General features: G+C 36.3%; 1 protein-coding gene across 4 annotated transcripts in view; it reads left to right on the top strand.

Annotated features, from left to right (window-relative positions):
* The window catches only part of LOC139980528 (unconventional myosin-XVIIIa-like), a 161,353-nt gene that overhangs the window by 57,232 nt on the left and 84,426 nt on the right, over window positions 1-19,695 (top strand). For all 4 annotated transcript variants that reach the window (XR_011797571.1, XM_071992229.1, XM_071992228.1 and 1 more), the window contains 13 exons: window positions 959-1,101; window positions 2,271-2,371; window positions 3,852-3,909; window positions 4,864-5,008; window positions 5,722-5,968; window positions 6,970-7,162; window positions 8,058-8,141; window positions 9,082-9,226; window positions 10,175-10,334; window positions 11,206-11,389; window positions 12,274-12,478; window positions 12,939-13,036; window positions 14,246-14,311. Coding sequence is in view for 3 of the 4 variants with exons in the window: in XM_071992229.1 (XP_071848330.1) it covers window positions 959-1,101; window positions 2,271-2,371; window positions 3,852-3,909; window positions 4,864-5,008; window positions 5,722-5,968; window positions 6,970-7,162; window positions 8,058-8,141; window positions 9,082-9,226; window positions 10,175-10,334; window positions 11,206-11,389; window positions 12,274-12,478; window positions 12,939-13,036; window positions 14,246-14,311 (1,829 nt within the window). In the remaining variant the exon portion in view is untranslated. The remainder of the gene's footprint in view (window positions 1-958; window positions 1,102-2,270; window positions 2,372-3,851; window positions 3,910-4,863; window positions 5,009-5,721; window positions 5,969-6,969; window positions 7,163-8,057; window positions 8,142-9,081; window positions 9,227-10,174; window positions 10,335-11,205; window positions 11,390-12,273; window positions 12,479-12,938; window positions 13,037-14,245; window positions 14,312-19,695) is intronic.

Genomic DNA, 19,695 nt, shown 5'->3' with positions numbered 1-19,695 from the left:
GTTGAATGTCAGACTTTATAGACGTGGAATATTGTGAGCTTTTAAATAGAACTATCGTAGCAGAAAACAGTATTATTAGCTAATCACGCATCTGCTGGCTTTACTCAAATATGTTCCGCAAATCTTTGATGTTTATGAAAGTGAAGGCCCCATCTGGGAAAATCTCAAGAAAATTCTACCGAAAAGTCGTCAGATTTTGGCAGCGATATCTAATGATTGTCTCCAGACTTGTCTGTGATCCGCTGGCCTAGTTTCAAATGTTAAAAATGTATAGTGAATGTGACACATTCTCCTCCTCATTATTATTCTTTATCCAATGACCGCCGTTTTGTCATATTTACAGCGACGTAAGAATATCTCAAAATTGGTGTTTTCATCCACTTATCCAGTTTCAAATAGGCAAGCAATATATTGAGTAGAAAGTTACACCTTTTTTTTAAAAGTTAGTTTTGCATTTCTCTCAAGCAAAAACGCAGTCATTGTGTTGTTACATAATGTGCTCAAGCACATAAGACTTACGTTTGATCCACTGACCTTAGTTTCAAATATTAAAGCATTAAAATTAGTTTTTTTTGTCCTTCTTCAAGTTATCATTCCATCCAAAGACTATCATTAAACTCACCTCGTCAGGAACAGTTTCAAAATTTTAAACCTTTGAAAGGTTTATGTGTGATATCAAATGGTGATGGTGACAATCATTACAGGGGCACAGGGTATTACTAAGTCAGACATATAAAGATAAAAAATCATAAACTGTTTACCATGTAAAGATTCATGAGGTAAAAGAAAGCTATGCTTTACACAATTCTTGATATAATTTTGATTAATATTACCTAAAATTTCCCAAATGACATATCAATGAGCTGTGTTCAAAATTGTAAACAAATCCCTGTCTTTGTTTCAAAGTTTCTGCATATATTATTTTTGTTTGTTTTTCATGTTTTTTTCAAATTTATAGTTGAGAAGCTGAATGCCATGTTGTGTTTGATGGAAGCCTTTGGTAGTGCCAGAACTATACAGAGTACTAACGCCTCCAGGTGTGCACAGGTCATCTCACTGGACTTTGATTACAATGGCCAGATAGCAGCTGCATCATTGCAGGTAACGTCACAGTGTCGTGAGATGGTGCATGCATCCACATTAGCATAAGCGTAGGAGACGGGAGAGCTGGGGGGCTGTAGCCCCCAACCAAATGTTTTTGTGAAAATTCGGGCAATATGCTGATAATTTTTAGGGCACCTACTGAAAAATAAATTTGAATGTTTTTTTCAATGGTTAAACTTATATTATTATGATCATGAATATTGTAACAACCTCCCAAAAATTATAACCGATATGGAAGGGTAATAACACGGCAAATTGATTGTATGTAATTGGCATGCGATGTAGTAACTGATGAATGCCTATATGATATGCACATTAACATGTTGAACGCGCGTGGGGCACGCGAAAAAGTTTGGTTATATTTTTCGGGCAAGTCGTTACAGCCCCCCCAAATCAAATTAGGCTCCTACGCCTATCCACATTAGTATCATTAAGAGGATAACATTTACGGACCCCACTACCTTCCGTTTCTCCTTTCCCCCTTTCTCCAAAAAAAAAAACAACTTTGATATATATGTGACAGGCATCTGACATTCATATACTCTTGTTTCATTTTCGTGAGAAGTAATCCATTCAAAAGTGAAAGCCTTTGAGCCAAAGAGTTTGTGTTCTGTCAAATGATGTTGGATTTCATGAATGTAGTTCGGTGTGTGCTTACCTGTCTCAACAAAACATGTGCACTCTAAACTTCCCAGCTTATGAAGAAATTGGTACACAGCCCTAAATTATTATCTAGTTTTCTTTGTTACTTTAGGTTGCAGTAAATATATTGATTAGGTATTGGCAGTGTTTGTTTATTTGTGCATTTCCAGAACATCCAGTATTTTGGCATTTTTGGTTCTGTGTTGTTTCTGATAATTTAACTTGTAATTTGTGAAAACATTAAGATAAACAAAAACAGTGAGTCCTGAACAGAGAAGCTGATGTCATCATCTTCAGTTTTCAAACTGCTTTTCTATTCATCAGTTTTAAAGTTTTTTTTTATCATTCTCCATTCATCCAGATTCATTTGCTCAAAGATGAGAAGTTAAAAATGGGTCTAGATTACTCTTTTTATCAACTCCAAAGATAAGATTGTACCTGATGTTAAATATTCATTTATCCTTATGTAAAGCACTCCTGCACATTTAACTCAATGAAGAATGTTTTGCTGCATCTCTTTTAAGGTCCTCTTACTCGAGAAATACCGGGTCATCAGGAGGCCGAAAGACGAGAGGAATTTCCACATCCTGTATTACCTGATGGAAGGAGCAGACGATAATTTACGGTAGCTAATTGATTCTATTGTTTTAAGCTAATTGATTCTATTGTTTTAAGTTAATGGATTCTATTGTTTTAAGCTAATGACAGTTGAAGACTACATTATGAAAGAAAGAAATGAATAGGTCATCAAATTTCACACACAGAGTATGAAAGTAGAATTGTCAATGCTCAACAATAGGATCTATTGTTTTAAGCTAATGGATTCTATTGTTTAAAGCTAATGGATTCTATTGTTTTAAGCCAATGGAATCTATTGTCTTAAAATCAAAGCGATAGTAGTAATTTTTGACTCAAGAAACAAGATACTAATGCGCACAGTTACCAAACACATGGAAATAAGCACGGAAGTACTTTGCTTTTTGTAAGAAGCATCTAAGAAATATTTTGCCTAATTGCTTTAAAAACATTTTACGATGTTAACTATTGTATTAGAAACAGAGAGGATAGTTATACCATGTTGTAAACATGGAAATGATAATTATATATTTTATTTACAAATATACAAATGATTAATCATGTTGTGATATATACAATAGACATAAAAATTAAGCGAAAGGTAAGCAAAAAATTTAGCTGGCAGTTGAAGACTACATTATGAAAGAAAGGAATTAAAAATGTCATCAGATATAACACACAGAGTATGAAAGTAGAATTGTCCAATGCTGGACAATACAAACTACCTCGGCTTAGATTATTAAAGTGCTATTTGAAACTATTCAACAAAGATAACAGGAACAAGAGGGAACATTTAGTCTCAGTCAGGAAATAGTAGCTGAAAGGTAAACAATTGATTAGTTTCACTTCATCTATCAAAACCTTAAAATGGGTAGAGCGTGTCTGAAGGGTAATGCGGCGATTCCCTAATGGTTATTGACTGCTTTATTGTGGTGTTATTGAGTGCTTTATCATGGGACTCTAATGTGATGGAACGTTAGTCATCACGAGGAAGTGTAATAAGTTCAAGAGTAGTTTCCCAACGGGTTCTCATCTAATTTGAGGTCTGATTATGCCTTGATCATCTCTTCCAGCATTGACGGTTACCTTATAATTCAAGTTATAACATACTACCCCCCCCCCCCAACTTCTTTCGAAGGACATTCCTATTCTTAGTTACTTTATTCTTCCTTTTTGCTAGAATGCTTGGGTTACACCTAGTACTAATGTACATTCCCATAGCTATCTTTCATTGGGTTGTTTGGTGGTCCAAGTCAACTAACTTTCTTGTCAGCTAAACTAAACCTTGATGGAAAGGAGGGTGGGGGTGTGGGGGGGCGGGGAAGGACAGCCAATTTGCCTACTAGTTCTTGGTCCTACCTTCCATGTTATGTTCATCTCGTAGTATGACTAACTTTACTTTCGGAACGATCTACTAGGCAAATCCAGTTTGTCTAGAAGAAGACCAGTGAACCATTCTTGAAATTGTCTGCCATTTTCTCCACGTGTTAAGAGTATAGGTGACATTTTTCGTTTTTTTCTCCCTACAGACAAGAATTATATTTGAACAAGCTCGGAAAGAATGATTACATTTCACCTCTCGAGGATGTAAGTGCCATGATGACGATATGAGTTAATTAATAAAACTAAAAATACATTTGATCTTGGGGAATTTGAAAGAAAATCCAAGTCTCCATTTTTCAAAGTGATGGTAATACAAAGCAATATGAAATGAATCCCTTGGTGGTCTAAAATGTTTGTCTTCATAAATTGTTAACATTACTTGAAAAGTGAGAATAATTTTCACAATTCCACATATCTTCCTCTAAGATGTCTTGTTGATGTACAACACTGATAACACTTTTTAAAGAGCTTATTGTATGTATGTAAACTTGTGTAAATGATGTATATATCGATTTATCTTGGCCATTGTTGGCTCTATGGTCCCATTGAAGCCTCATTGGCGGGGGGGGGGGGGGGTTTAGGGGGGTTTGCAGACTCCCAGGTTGAGAAAAATGGCTGTGTGGTGCTAACGAGCATTCCCTCCTAGAACATGTTACTTGTGGAGTAGCACATTACAAGAAGTATGAGGTATATACCAGGAAACATATCTTGTAAAAAAGTGGTTATCGATCATGGCACAAGTCAGTGGTCTTGTAACAACGATAGATTCACCAGTTTATGTCTCTGAATCTAAAGAAACCGATCTTTGCTGTTTCCTTTCAAAATAAAACAAAAACTGTTAGCAAACTTGTTGTCCATTAAAGAGCCTGTGTAAAGAGAATGTGTAATGGGAAGTTGGCCTGACGTTTCCATCCTAGCAGGATCTTCTTCAGAGGCTGAATGACAAGTCTTTCTAAAGTTTGACAGACCTTTATAGTAAATACTTTAAGAAGCTCTTCAGTATGGAAAAGACAATTACAAGTTAGTTGACTGCATTTCTTGTTAATACTTATAAAAGCTTCTAAAACCCTTCAATTAAACTCATAATCCTCTCATCACCCACAGTATTGAGTTCAAAACCCATTCTACAACATTTCCATCTGTTTCCAATTTTCTCAGACTTCCGACAAGAAATTTGCGAGTGGTTCTTGGCAGAGGATAATAAATGCATGTAGCGTTTTAGGTATCACAAAGGAAGAAATTAAAACTCTCTGGTCTGTCCTGGCTTCAGTCATCCATCTCGGAGCTGCTGGAGCAGTCAAAGGTAAGTTAATTTTAGGTTGAATTTGTTTTTGTATAAGGGGCAGAAAATGTCTACTATTGGTAAGGGGAAAGATTTTGTTTTTTTCTTAAACCAAATTATAGGATGGAAGCCTAATGCTGTGTTTGTAAAATGCCAGGCATATGGTGTAGGAATTAATCATGTCTGAAAGTTATATCTTTTAAAAGAAACCAGAAATGGTTTGAGTCCTAAAATGAGACATTTGTGTTGTTTGAAAATGGTTCACAATTCCTTATGTTGATCCTCCACCAGAGATTTATATTTAGGCTTTGAATTAGCTCTGCATTCAGGGTTATGCTAACTTCAGTGTTCTTAATTGTTTGTGTGTGGTTGAAGGGTGGGGGCGGGGTGGTGTATGTTCCCCCTGCTAAATGCAACAGTTCATTCTAACATTCAACAAGAAAAGCTCCTGTACTGTTACGACCCAGATATCTTGCACAGATGAATCTTTTAATTGAGGTTTGGATGGCTAAATTAGCTTCATGGAGGAGCATGCCTCGTAGATTTGGGTCTTTCATTTATGGTGTAAATGTTTCTAAAGAAACTATTCTTTACTTCTGAAGTAATTGCAAACAATAGTAGGGCTTCTCTGGAAAGCAGTGCTTCTGCACTGAGCAGGACTACCATCATTAAAGATGACAATAAAAAAACAATAAAAAAAAGTACATACAAGTTCGGCCCTCTCTGTTCACCAGGTCAGAATAATGCCAAGGCCCAGTTCAAGGACCCGTCCGAGGCACAGAAGGTTGCGTCCCTGCTTGGGGTAACCGTCGAGGATCTAGTCAGGAACATTTTCAGTCCCAAGGTGGGTGGAACTCCCACCAGAGGTCTGGTTCTGAGATCGTCTGAGCAGGATGCTGAGGGCGCCGTGGAGGCCTTGGAGGGGATGATGGTCGGCTTGTACACAGAAGCTGTCAATGCTCTGGTGTCCCTCATAAACAGGTAAAACTGGGCGGGGCTCATTGAAAGGTAAAAGGAGGGAGGGGGGAAGGGTGGGGCAAGGTGAATGAACTTTTTGGTTTCTCTGATTAACAGGTAAAACTGGACGGGGCTCATTGACAGGTGAAAGGAGGGGTGGGGGGATGGGGTAAGATGAACAAATTATGTGGTTTCTCTCATTAACAGGTAAAACTGGGTGGGGCTCATTGACAGGTAAAAGGAGGGGTGGGGGTGGGGCAAGATGAATGAACTATGTGGTTTCTCTCATTCATAGGTAAAATTGGGTGGAGCTTATTGACAGGTAAAAGGAGGGGAAGAGGGTTGGGGCAAGATGGATGAACTATTTGGTTTCTCTCATTAACAGGTAAACCTGGACGGGACTCATTGACAGGTAAAAGGAGGGAGGGGGAGCGGGTGGTGCAAATATGAATGAACTATTCGGTTTCTCCCATTTATAGCTAAAATGGGGTGTGGCGTGATGAATGACCTTTTCCACCATATTATCATAGTATTATAGGCTTTAATTGCATGTTAGGATATATCCTATAGAAAGTCCTTCACAAATAAAAACATATCCCATGGATATTTCCTAGCAGGGGTGTGGATATATTTGGTGACTGTTTGGTATTTCTCATTAATAGGGGTGAAAGTGGGTGAAGAAAGTAGAATGAACTATTTGGTCACTAGTCATTAATAGGTAAAACAATGTGGGGGGCTTGCAGGATGAATAGACTATTTGATTTCTCTCATTAGCAGATAAAAGTGGTAAAGGTGATTGAACTGGTCAGCACAGTGAAGGTGGTACGTTAATGTAGACAGTGAAATTAAAGTTTAAGTTATGCATATCATATTACTTAAGCTACCGGTTTGTGTTTTTTCAGTATTTATCAAAAATTTATAACTAATAAAAACTTTAATTATAAATAAAGTGTTTATGCTTATAAGTTAAAAATCAAACAATTATATCAATTATTTCTTCAAATCTATATATTTTTTCATTTCAGGGCACTATCTTCCACAAATCGGACTTCTAATTCCATCTTCATCGTGGATATACCCGGTTTCCAGAGTCCCGAAGACTGCGGACGTAAAAGCGGAGCCTCGTTTAGGGATCTATGCGACAACTACGCGAACGAGAGAATGTTTTCACTTTACAACGATCACACGTTCACATCACAGCAGGATAAATATGCACAGGTTCGTTGATGTACCCTTAAGTTTTGTTTGTACTTTGAATTACACACAAGGATATGATGATAGTTTGAAATGAAATGTTGAAACGGTTGATATACTGTTCAGAAAATGTTCAAGAAATTCAGTTTGTGTAACAGTCATATCGGGAAAGATTGACAAAAATCTAGTACGAGCAAAAAATAAAGGAGAGGTTTTATTCCATTTCAGCCACAAAGCTAGTTTGGTTGACTTGGCTTGGTTATGTAATAAGGTAACAAAAAACAGATTGGAAATATTAGCAAAGAAAAGCAACAACTAGAAATTTGAATGCTGCCCTTATAAAACACTGATCTTACAGCATTTTCACATTGCGTGCTATGTAGAGTGGATAAAGGCTGTGACCTTAGAAAGCAATCACACCTAGCATCAGGGAGTGTTGTGGGTTCGAACCATGGCCCACCAAAGTATGGTGGGTTTTACATCCAAGAGAAATCCACCATTTTCTCTTCTGAAATTGTAAGAAAAATCCAAACTGAGCTAAAACTGTAAATTGGATAGCCACCCAAACTATTAGCTTCTCCCACATTCATATGTAGCTGATGAGTGTCATAAACTAACTGACTATCAGCCTGAGTTAAAACAAAACAAGTTCATGTACAGGTTTAGACAGCACACAGTTTCGTTTCTCAACAAACTGAACTGGGTGTGTTCCTATGTGAAGTCTTGTTCTCAGCCAGAAATCTGTACCATATTAACAACCTTGTGCCTCAAAGGGATTTGCCCTCCAGCATTATTCTTGGACTAGATATTAAACTAGTTTATTGTCTGGGTGTTTCTATGAGTAATAAACTGTAAATTTGTCTGCAGAGTCTAGGCTGACAAAAATTAATTACATTTCCTATATTTTGTCTTTCGATAGGAGAATATATCATTCGATTTTGAGAGTAGCGACGATATACCACCGGATGCGATAATCGATCTCATAGATAAACAACAAGGCCTGGTAAGATATTTTGTTGACAGTTATGAAATACAAACGATTTGGAATCACTTCAAATGTTTTACCAATGTTTACAAATGGCTAACCATCATTTGTAATTTGAAATAATATTACATAAACTTTCCCAAGACATTTTTGTTCCATTTGAATAATATCGGTAAATTTTCATGTTAATTCTTGTGTAAGAAGGACATTTAAAAGCACGTCTGAAAAGCCATCACTTGGGGTAAAAAATGGTCAGGATTTCCTTGTGCCACTGTATTTTTACTGGATTAGTGTGATCTGATAGATATTTGAAGTGTTCAAACAAATGTTATCTATTAAATAATCAAATGTATCATATATTTAAACACCCCTAGTAACACAATCAACCAGTCCAATATCTCACCTCCTCTCACTAGATTATAGCATTAGCCCCATAGCAACTATTAGTCATAGTTAATATAATAAGGGTCAGTTGTTATCACTTCTAGGACAGTTTATCTTTGTTTCTGTGATCAATTATATCTTGGTAGTTGTAGAAGAGAGAACAGTCTGAATAGATCAGAGAGCATCATCCTTGTGCCTTATTTCAATTATCCTTGGAACATTGTAATGGTGGTAAATGCCTTTGCATTCGTATCAAATTTCTTAATTCTTTGGGAGTACCGACCATCTCCTCTCCATATCATGATAATGTTAATAGAAACAGTGGCAAAAGTCAAATATTGCCCCCTTTATCGTTTTGCTATGACATCCTGTGATGGAGGTTTTGATCAATGAACAAATTTTTTTCCAGTTTTAGGTTGAGTCAGTCAGCCGTTAGTTTCTTCGTTACCTAAAGTGATTAAATGATAAGTTTGGGTTTTTGGTTCCATGAAAATTAGGAAATTGTCAGGAACTTTAATTTCACAAATCTGTTGAAAAGATTATGCAGTCACCGTATTCTTCTTCTTTGTACCAGAATCGAAGTTCCAGTCATGATTTGAGAAACTCTGACCAGAAAGGGCTTCTCTGGATGCTAGATGAGGAAGCTATGTTCCCCGGAGCCAGCGATGATAGTTTCATGGAGAGACTCTACATTCACTTTTCGGATGAAGTCTCCAAATGTAAGTTTTTTCAAATAATAAACGTCCTACGACAGTTTTAGTTCATTGCTTTCAAGAGAACCGTAACACAGATGTTGCTGTCAGGTATTTGTTCTAACACACAACAGCATGAATTACTGAGTATGCAGTTTACTCTCACCTTACCCATTCCAAAGGAAATAATATCAGTTCTAAGTGGACTTCTTACTTCAATTTCAATTTCTATATTCCAGTATAAATTTCAAAATTTATAAATAGGACACATAATAATGATACACAAAAGACGTAAAATGTACAATTATGAAAGCATGAACAAATAAGAAATAAGATGGAGGATCAGAAGGTTGAAAGATTAAAAGGATTATAACAGAGATTCTAAGAACCCATTTTGAATATAAATGGCTGCTCTGTAGATAAATAAGTTCTTGAAAAGCATAATTCTTACTTTCTTAATTATGAACACAAATGAGTAGTTTAATCACAGGTATATCAAACAAGAACCCTGAAAATATCCAACACAGAATTGTGCACTTGTTCTAAAACTGCACCGTTCTTGGTAATTGCATGACCCTCTCTTGTAAGCAATAGTACATGACACTTCAATCAGATTGAATCAATCTGAAATTTTCTCCAGAGTCTGGATTTAATCCTGTCATCATACTGCTGTTGGTTTTGGTAAACAGTGTCAGACTAGAGGGTCAGAGGTCATGTCAGGTCACATGTGACACCTTGGGTTGTGTTAAGACTCCCTCACCTCCTTTTATCTACTTATTCGTTCATCCTTGCAAAGAGATGTTTTTTATATTATCTTCAATCAGAGAGTGTTTGAATGAAACTTTTATTCATACAGAATACATGTAACTTCTTTATTTTCTTGCATGGTTCATGTTTCTAGTCCGTGGTGTAATCCAGCCTTTATCTAATTAGAATCCCTTTGATCTCAATATTTTTTCCTTGTTCATGTTTCAGCGAGCGGTCTAATGCGGCGTTCGTCCGAGGAACACACCTTTATTTTGAACCATATGCGGTCTACGTATGGCGTGAAGTACCACACCGTAGGCTGGATTAAAAACTGCCGAGAGCATCCCATAATACGGATGGCCGGGGCTACTCTACAGGAATCTCAGAAGTAAGTCATCAATTCTTTTATGTGTTTTATATAAACTTCAAAAGAGTCCAAATTAGCTATAAAGGTCAAATTATTATCACTGTTACTTTGAGACAAAATTTGAAATCATTTCCTCTCAGTTGGATAATTTTTTCGAATTATCTAATTACACATTTATCGATGTGTCAGAATAATTTGGGAAGCTTGAACATTCAGGAGAGTAAATTTTGAAAACTCATTTCAATGTTGACATGCTTAAATATTTATGACCTTGTCACAGAATAATTACTTAATCGTGGTGTAATCCAGCCTTTAACCCTGGTTGTATTTTTTCAGGGAGTGTCACTAACCGACAAGCCCTATAGGTTTTTCTGGTAAACTTGCTTTCACAAGTTTTGTTTCTTATCTCCTGTGTTATATGTCATACTTATGTTGTGATAGAAAAAAATAATGAAATGAAATCACCACCACCACCTCTGCCCCCCCCCCCACCCCACTGCATTGTAATCTGATGTGTTAAAACTTGAACATATCTAGGTTAGCCATATATTGTTATCTGTTAACTATGACCCCTATATATCATGGACATTTCCTGATACATTATTTTACTTTCCTTAAAAAATGTCTCTCGTCATTTACAAAAATGTCTTTTTTTTTGTATGTCTGTTTCTTGTAGGATTTAAAAGTAAGAGTGTAATTTACAGCAAATTCTATATTTCTGTTTAGAGAATTAAACTCTTCCCCAAGTGGATTTCTTTTACACTTTGTATTGTCCATCACTCTCTCCATGGAAGGTATCGCTAAATCTAAAAATATTTCAAATGTTGGTCACATTAGTGAAGGTTTGTTACATTTTTTACCCCCCCCCTGTCTCTTTTGTTTTGCATTTCAGAAAGAGCATAAGTTCCTTATTTGTGAATTCAGCTGGTAGTTTACCAAACACTATGGTAGGTTCTGTCGCAGGCATCCAGGGCAGTGCTGCCCTGAAGAGAGCGTCCAGTCTACGACGGGCTTGGACCAGTGGGACAGCGGCCATCAAAAGAAAGTCACTCTGTCTACAGATTAAATTCCAAGTGGTAGGTACCGCCGCTTATACAACACCTTTATTTCAAGCTTTGGTCTCCAATTATCGCAGAAGTTTTAACCAGACCTGCTGCTAGGTTTGAGATTTTAATTGATCAACTCCAAAACCAAAGGAAGGTCAACTACCCAGCTGTTGTTAATCATTTCATTTTGATTCCCAGAATATTGTCCATCAGGATATCACTCAGTTTTAGTATTAAATAGACAGAAAGGTTGAAATTTTCAGTGTTTCCTCGTTAAAACTATATATATGTTGAAGTTAGAGGTTAGTCTCTGAAGAAGATCCTGCTAGGATTGAATCTTGAGCACCTCCAACTTTTTTACAAAATTTTACCTACACAGGCTTTTTGCAGTAGATAAGTAGTTTGCTAACAGGTTCTTTCTTTCATTAAAAATATAAATTTATCAAGATCCTTATTATAATTATTTCTTTCAATTGCTGGAAGTGCCAGTATACTGTGTAATCAGGCAGTCAAACTATCTTCATTTAAAACAAAATCTAGAAAGTGGCATGGAAGGAAGGTCAAGACAAATTTGGCTTGTGTGTATGTTATTGTAACTCTGCAACAGGCTATTAGCAGAAGAGTAGTTTGCTAACTGGTTCTTTCTCTCTTTAGAATTACAATTTTATGAAGATCCTTATTATAATCATTTCTTTTAATTATTTTCATAAATAATTTTTGAAAGAGCAGAGAAAGTTATTTGGACAGAACAGATTTGGAACCAGTGACAATAAACCAACCCTATAATAAAGCCCCAACCCCACCCACCCACCCCAACCACAACTCAACCCCACCCCCAAAAGAAACTGATATTAAAAAAAAATTAAACAAAATGCCATTTTACCCAAAATATGACAATATTTTTTCTCCAATAGGACGGTCTTATTGACTCTATACGCCGGACGAACCTTCATTTTGTCCACTGTATCACGCCGCACGCCCTAGCTGGTCTGAGCACCGGTGGATTAGAGAGAGCCCAGAACCCTAGGAGTTATAGCGAGGACCTGATTGATGTCCCTCTCCTTAGGAAGCAAATCAAATCACTTGCCCTTCTGCAGGCCTTGAGAATTCACAAGTTTGGTGAGCAATTTTGTTATGGTTTTTATTGAACCCTTGTAAACATGTACACCCTCACTATACATTACGTCAGATTCATGAAGAAAACTGCTCATGTTACATCATCAAAACCACAATGCATTTTTGCATTCTGGTTGTTTCTACTTAAGATTATGATATAACTAAATTCAGAAAACACTTGACGGAATGGGTATTATTTGAAAAACACTTTTTTTTATAGTTTTGTTCTATTAGCTGAATCTAGTGAATTTGATACCAAAAACAACATAAAAATTAAAGTTGTGTTTTTTTAATTTCATCAAAAATGGGGAATTAAATTGTTCAATCTCCAATCAGATACTGCTACGAAAATATGTTTTTTTACCTCATGAAATTTGATAAGATATTTTGTGACCTAGTCAAAGTTGTGGTAAGTGAATAATATTGTGACAATAATTCTTCTTTCTTTCTTTGACGTCTATAGGTTTTCCAGAGAGCATACTGTTCACGGAATTTAAGAATCGTTTTGGAGTGATCGCTCCAGCCGAGAGTAACCTAGAGAATGAGGAGAATGAACAAAAGGTACCTACATTTATCCTGTATCTTTGCTAAAACTTGAGGTACCATCAGGTCTTTTGACTGACCAGTTACACCCTTTGATTAATCTTTAACAAGAGGCACCTACCTTTAATTAAATATCCTTGGTCTACCTTGAGGTAATTTGGGGTATCTCATGTTAGACACCTTGAGTAATCTTGAAGTCATTGCCTCACTATGAAGCACTGTAAGGCATATCTAGATACCATGAGGTGCCCTGAGGTACAGTGACCTGAATCAGAAGTCACTAACCTTGAAGCCTGTATCCTATGATAAGGTACCTTAATCAGAGTGGATTGAGAGATAACTTGAGTGAAATGCTTGGAGGTACAGTGACTAAATTGGACTCTCTAACATTAAAGCCATTGCCCTACCATAAGGCACTGGAAGTCACATTTAGCAACCCTGAGGTGCCATGAGGTATAGTTACTACACTAGACTCACATTGACTAACTTTAAAGCCATTGCCCTAACATAAGGTACTGTAAGTCACATTTAGATACCCTGATAGTGACTACACCAGATTCACATTGACTAACATTGAAGCAGTTGTCCTATCATAAGGCACTGTAAGTCACATTTAGATACCATGAGGTGCCTTGAAGTATAGTGACTAAATTGGATGCACATTGACTAACATTGAAGCCATTGCCCAACCATAAGGCACTGTAAGTCACATTTAGAAAGCCTGAGGTGCCATAAGGTATAGTGACTATACCAGACTCACGTTGACTAAAATAAAAGCCATTGTCTTATCATAAGGCGCTGTAAGTCACATGGTATAGTGACTAAATTGTATGCACATTGACTAACATTGAAGCCATTGTTCTACAGAGAGTAACTGTAAGTCACATTTAGATACCCTGAGGTGACATGAGGTATAGTGATTGCACCAGACCCACGTTGACTAACATTGAAGCCATTGCCTTACCATAAGGTACTGTAAGTCACATTTGTATAGCACAAGGTGCTATGAGATATAATGACTAGACTGAAGTCAATTTTACTAAGCTTTAAGTCACAAGGTAATCTAGGCCCATTGAGGTACATTGAGGTACTGTGGCTTCCCATGAGGTACTAATGATTAGCTTGAAATCCCTGCCTCACCAAGAGACACAATGATTCCTCCAGACTCATTTGCCATTGTTTGTCATTTAATAGTAATTATATTTTTGTTTTCCTTACAAACAACAGGTAGTTGAAGAGATGTTAAAACACATGGATGTAGATGGAACCTCCTTTAGGATTGGACTCAGCCAGGTAAGTTTGTCTTTTTAATGGAATATTTTTTGTCCAGATTGGTTTTGAAACTAAAACTTGTATGAGAATGCCTAATTTTATGTGTGTAGAGAACAAGAAGGTTTGACTTTAAAGAAAACATTCAGGATTTTGGGGAAAAAACATTCTATGGTCACTGTTGGTTGAATTTGTTGAACTTGAAAGCTTCATATTTTGAGGTAGTGGATTTACAAAAATCCTTTACATATGCAAATGCCTGAGCTTGACTGTTCAAATGTCATTAGAAGTAATGAAGGAAATGCTGTCAAGTTGGAAGAAAGAAAGGGGGAAAAATTGCTTGTTTCTTATGTTGAATATTAATATGGAAATCGTTTGGAGTACAAAATTTTCCCGAATGGAAAAGGAAAGACTACATTTTATCCTTTTAAGTTAACGTTTTCTTTGATGAGGAATTGAAAGGTTTGTCATAGATCGGTCAAATACAATGTCGTCATTGAAAGCAGCAAGGGTAGGCTTTGCTGCTCAAGGAAACCTTGTTCATTACAATTGACTTCCATTTCGATGTATTTCTCCAAAAGCTGCTAGGACTATTGTAAATCTATGCTCACAGTTGATGAATGTGTTACAATAAAATGGAAACTGTCATCAGATGGACCTTAGGTTTTATTTAAGCGTGATTCGCAGTGGAGTAACAAGGTCAGCAGTGGATGCACACAAACCTATACTTAGTAATAGTAAACGTGTTAAGATTTTTAAAATTACTGCAGAAAGCATAATCCAGGCGCCTAGCCAGGGGGGGAGGGGCAAAGGGGGCAGCCACCCCCCCTTGAGCATATATATATTTTTTTATTGTATGTTTTTATGATACCGCTAGTAATTTCAAAAGAGAAAATGCTAAGATGCAACATACAAGGCCTGGGAAGTGCCATTTCCAGCGATCTGGGAGGCATTTTAAGCCAAATTTCTTATACGCTTCGCGCCAACTCATGGTGGCGCTACAATTAGATAGTTTGCAAGGCTGTATCTACTGCTCTGATTCCATGCTACACGCCTGGCATAATCCTACCTTATCATCATGAAAAGGGAAAGATTTATTCAATTATTTGTCGATGCTGAAGACTAAACTACCCCAGTTCTTCCTGTTGGTGCAGCAATTATAAGAACACCAGTTTGGTTTTGGAAGAGGTCAAAGGTGACTTTAGTTTCCTTTACTAAAGTAAAGTAAATCTAGCTGAAAGATCACCCGCTCAGGCAAATAGTTTCAAAACTCAGTACCTTCCATTTATTTGCTCTGTCATGCTGGAGTGTTGTTGGTGCAGAGTGTACCGTTTCGTAGATATCAAATGTTAAGCTAATGGCTTAAAGTCTGTCATGGTTTTGTCGATAAGGATTGGCAACTTTGTAATTCATATTAACAAATAATGTATCATTTTTATCAACACCCTCGTAAAATAGCTCCATTTCCTTCCTGCTGATACAAAGTAAATCTGCTGTCTTACTTGGAAATCTTGAAGGAATGACTACAATTTGTGTGTGAATGTTAGGTTTCTTGAATCGGGTTTGTACGTAACTGTTGATGACAGTGGTTGTAAGAGGATATTTAGGTCAATGTGTTGTTCCTCACTAAAGTGTTATTAGTTTACACCCAGTTTGTTTACCTCTCAATGTTTTTCTGCTCTTGGAATTTCATCAAACTGCAACTATTTTTATAGGAATATTATTTTCCTCCAGGATAAATGATTTGAAATATTATAAATTAAACAAAGACATTTTTCATCTCAACTGCCTTGATGGCATCACTCGCTCTGCTGTGCCAGATACTTTTACAAATTTACAAAAGTTATGTTTTTGCCCCCTTGTAGGAGCATTAAAGTATTGCTCAGTATGCAATTTACAAGAAAATACTGTATTATGTGTAGAGAAGTATAATAATAAATAAATCACCAAATTTAATCAAAAACAACCAAAAAACAACCCTGGTATCTTTGTGATACAAAGTGTTATAAGGACGTGGTTTTGACCTTAGAATGGAAAAAAATTTCAGCATTTTTGTTGAGCAGTCAACTTCAGAGATCCTTTTAAACAAACCTAAATTAAACCAGTAGTTATGACATGTGGTAAACAGTACTAACAAGTATTCATGTATTTGTACAGATTCACAATTAACATTAAAAACAGAAAGAAGCAAGCAAACAAAAAATCACAGAAAAATAGCTTAAAAAATAAGAAAAACAAAATTGGTAATGTGAGGAAACCTGTCATAATTATTAGAAAATAAGTTAAACCTTTCTCAGTTTAGGTTTGGTATTCACCATCAATACAATAAAAGTTCAGATTCTTTTTGGAAGGAAAAAACCAATGAGAACTAGGTAACTTGATATCCTGCAGAAAGTGAAGTTTTCATATCATTTATAATATGAACTTACTTTTGCTGCAATACATCATAGATTTATTAAATTCTTGTTTGTGTTATAGTGAATGAAAGTGAGTTAGAGGAAATATGGAAAGACTTTGACTAAATTAAATAAAACACAAACCTAATCATCATCTTTAGCTACTATGACAAAGATCTTTGTGAGGAACAAATCTCCCAAACAAGCCGAGAATATTCCTTTTTCCTTCGGGAGACTGAGTCCCAGTTTAATAGTCAAGTCTGGGAGCTGTCATTCTGTTGTGTCAAAATGCCATTCGGAATTGAAAACTTTTATATTCTTTTTTGTATTAGTTTTTGGGTTTCTTTTCATATTTTTAAGGTTTAAAATGTCAACAGTGTGGACATTTAATCCCCTATCATCTTTAGGTTAATTTTAAGATCTTCAATATTTTAGAGTTTATAGCATTGGCAAAGCCAATATCTCCATTTTGCAGAAAATCAAAATTGTTATAGATAAGAAATAATAAGAAGCACATTTGGCTCGATGATGTCATAGTTTAGACTTGATCAAGTCTTCCAACTTGTGTAAGAGAGAAACATTAATTCTTTGATGACTCCCAATTACGAAAAAGATATTTCTTAGCTTTTGTTGGGAAGTCATTCATGACAGTTATCTCTATCAGGCAAACCAGTAATGATGGTAGGGTCTGTGTGTTCTTACAAGCAGAGGTCATCAGCACTCGTGCTGACATTGGAATTGTTAATTAAAGCAGAATCGTTAATCCAGTTCCTTCCTGCGTCGACTCCAGTGATGTTTTTTTATTGTCATGTTTGGGAAATCACACGAGGGCAGTTGAATGCTTTAGTTCAGTGTTCGAGGATATTTGTATTGGGTTTGAAGTTTTGTAAGAGAGATTTTACCGATGACTGGTACATTTTGTTTCAAAGTTGAAAGAGATTAATAGTTGCCGAGCTGATGAATTAAAAAAATTATTTATTTATATTAGAAATGACATTTGAATATTAAAGACTCATCAGTTTTAAATGGTTGTACTGCTTCATAGTAGTCTAACCAGCAGTGTTATCAGGTTCTGTTCCTATTATGGTCTATATCTCAGATGCAACAAACGTATGATCAATAAGAAACCGTAGCATTTTATGGCCTTGAATGAAATGTTTACGCTACATTACAGATTTTTCAAGGATAAATGGTCTTCAATGTCATCCAGTGAAGTTAATACAGCACATTTTGGTTGCATGAGTAGACGTCATTAATCACTGGATTAACATTAAGTGTCTGCCCTGAGGTGGTGACATCAATCATCATCAATTGAGCAGCCTTAAATTTAAAGGAGCATACCAGAGATTTATTAGCACATGTTAAGGCTGAATATCTTGAATAATAATCTGAATAATTTATAGAAACATTAATAAATCATAAATTTGTCTTTTGATATATAAAAATCTGAAATTGTCCAAAATTCATCTGGTTATCACACCCCCACACCCACCCTCCCATTCCCTTCCCACCCTACTTAACATCCCATTCTCTGTAATATATACCCTATATGTACAGATTTTTCGTGATCATACTGAAGTACTCTCATTGCTCTTGGATAAAGGAGATGGACCAAAAGGAATATTTTAGATTCTCAGCACCTCATGAACAATGCATAGGCCCTACTCTTGATTCTTGTGACAACAAACTTAAATAATAAAGCACAGATTATTAATTGACTGAGATCTTTCAGTTTTACTTGGACCTACCAAGGGAATAATGTTTCCAGTATCACAGAATAAAAATGATACGTAAAATGGTAATTAAAAGTTCAAGAAAGAGAGAATGAAAAACAAGTCCCAGGATAAAGCAGTTTTTGAATGCTGGAATCATAGTATTATATTAGAGACAAACTTCAGAACCTTTTAAACTGCTACACAATTAATGTTTGAACACTATTCAAATTATTACCTGCTACCAATCACAAACCTGGGTGTACATGTAAGATTAATAAAAAAAAAAAAAAAGAGTTGAAAGTGAAAAATAAACATTGACATTAAATTTGTCAGACCAATGCACAGCTGTTCATATTATTGGATTTAACCAATTTTGCAACTGTCTAGTATGGAGCCATGAAATGATTGTGACCACAAAGAATAAATTCAGTGGAATTATATGTATAAATATTACAAACTAACACAGAATGTAGGTTTAAAGAATAGATGCATTCACCCTTCTTCCTCCCTTCCCCTCTACTTTTGGCCCCAGTGTTCGGCCTCATTCGTCACTGATGTACACATTCCATACAGTAGGCCTTTAACTAGCCTAGCCATTGAGACACAGTGCTGTACTCAATGATGACACCTATCCAGGTCATATCACTAGTGTTGATAAAAGTAATTTCCAGCTATGAACATTATTGAAAATACTGAATTTCCCATTCTTCTCTCGCACTCCTTTCATCCCCCCCCCTTCCCACCCTCAATCTCTTTCTCTCACATATATACATCTTCCACAGGTATACCATTCTCCATTCAACTACACAGTAATTCTCTCTCACTCTTTTCACCCCCTCCCCCTCCCCACCCTCAATCTCTTTCTCTCACATATATACATCCTCCACAGGTATACCATTCTCCATTCAACTACACAGTAATTCTCTCTCATTCTTTTCACCCCCTCCCCCCTCCCCACCCTCAATCTCTTTCTCTCACACATACATCCTCCACAGGTATACCATTCTCCATTCAACTGTACACAGTAATTCTCTCTCATCTCCTCCCCATTGACTGACTGTAATCCAGCTAATAAAAGTACAGTGCTGAGATCAATAATAGCCAGCTACTGATGAACAATGCTTCAAGAATGCACCCATCATCTGCTACAATAAACTCCTTTGTTTGACCAATACATTGGTTTCAGGTTTGCTCTGCCTGCCCTGGTCAAAAGGGGGTACAGCAGTGTATCTATGTCAACATGATCTTATTGACTAGCTTGCAAACATACCCTTTGAGTATAATACAAGGCCTATAT

The sequence above is a fragment of the Apostichopus japonicus genome, chromosome 15, assembly GCF_037975245.1.
Source record: "Apostichopus japonicus isolate 1M-3 chromosome 15, ASM3797524v1, whole genome shotgun sequence".
Taxonomy (NCBI): Eukaryota; Metazoa; Echinodermata; class Holothuroidea; order Aspidochirotida; family Stichopodidae; genus Apostichopus; species Apostichopus japonicus.
Note: the sequence above shows the minus strand (reverse complement) of the source record. Positions and strands in the feature narration are given on the sequence as shown.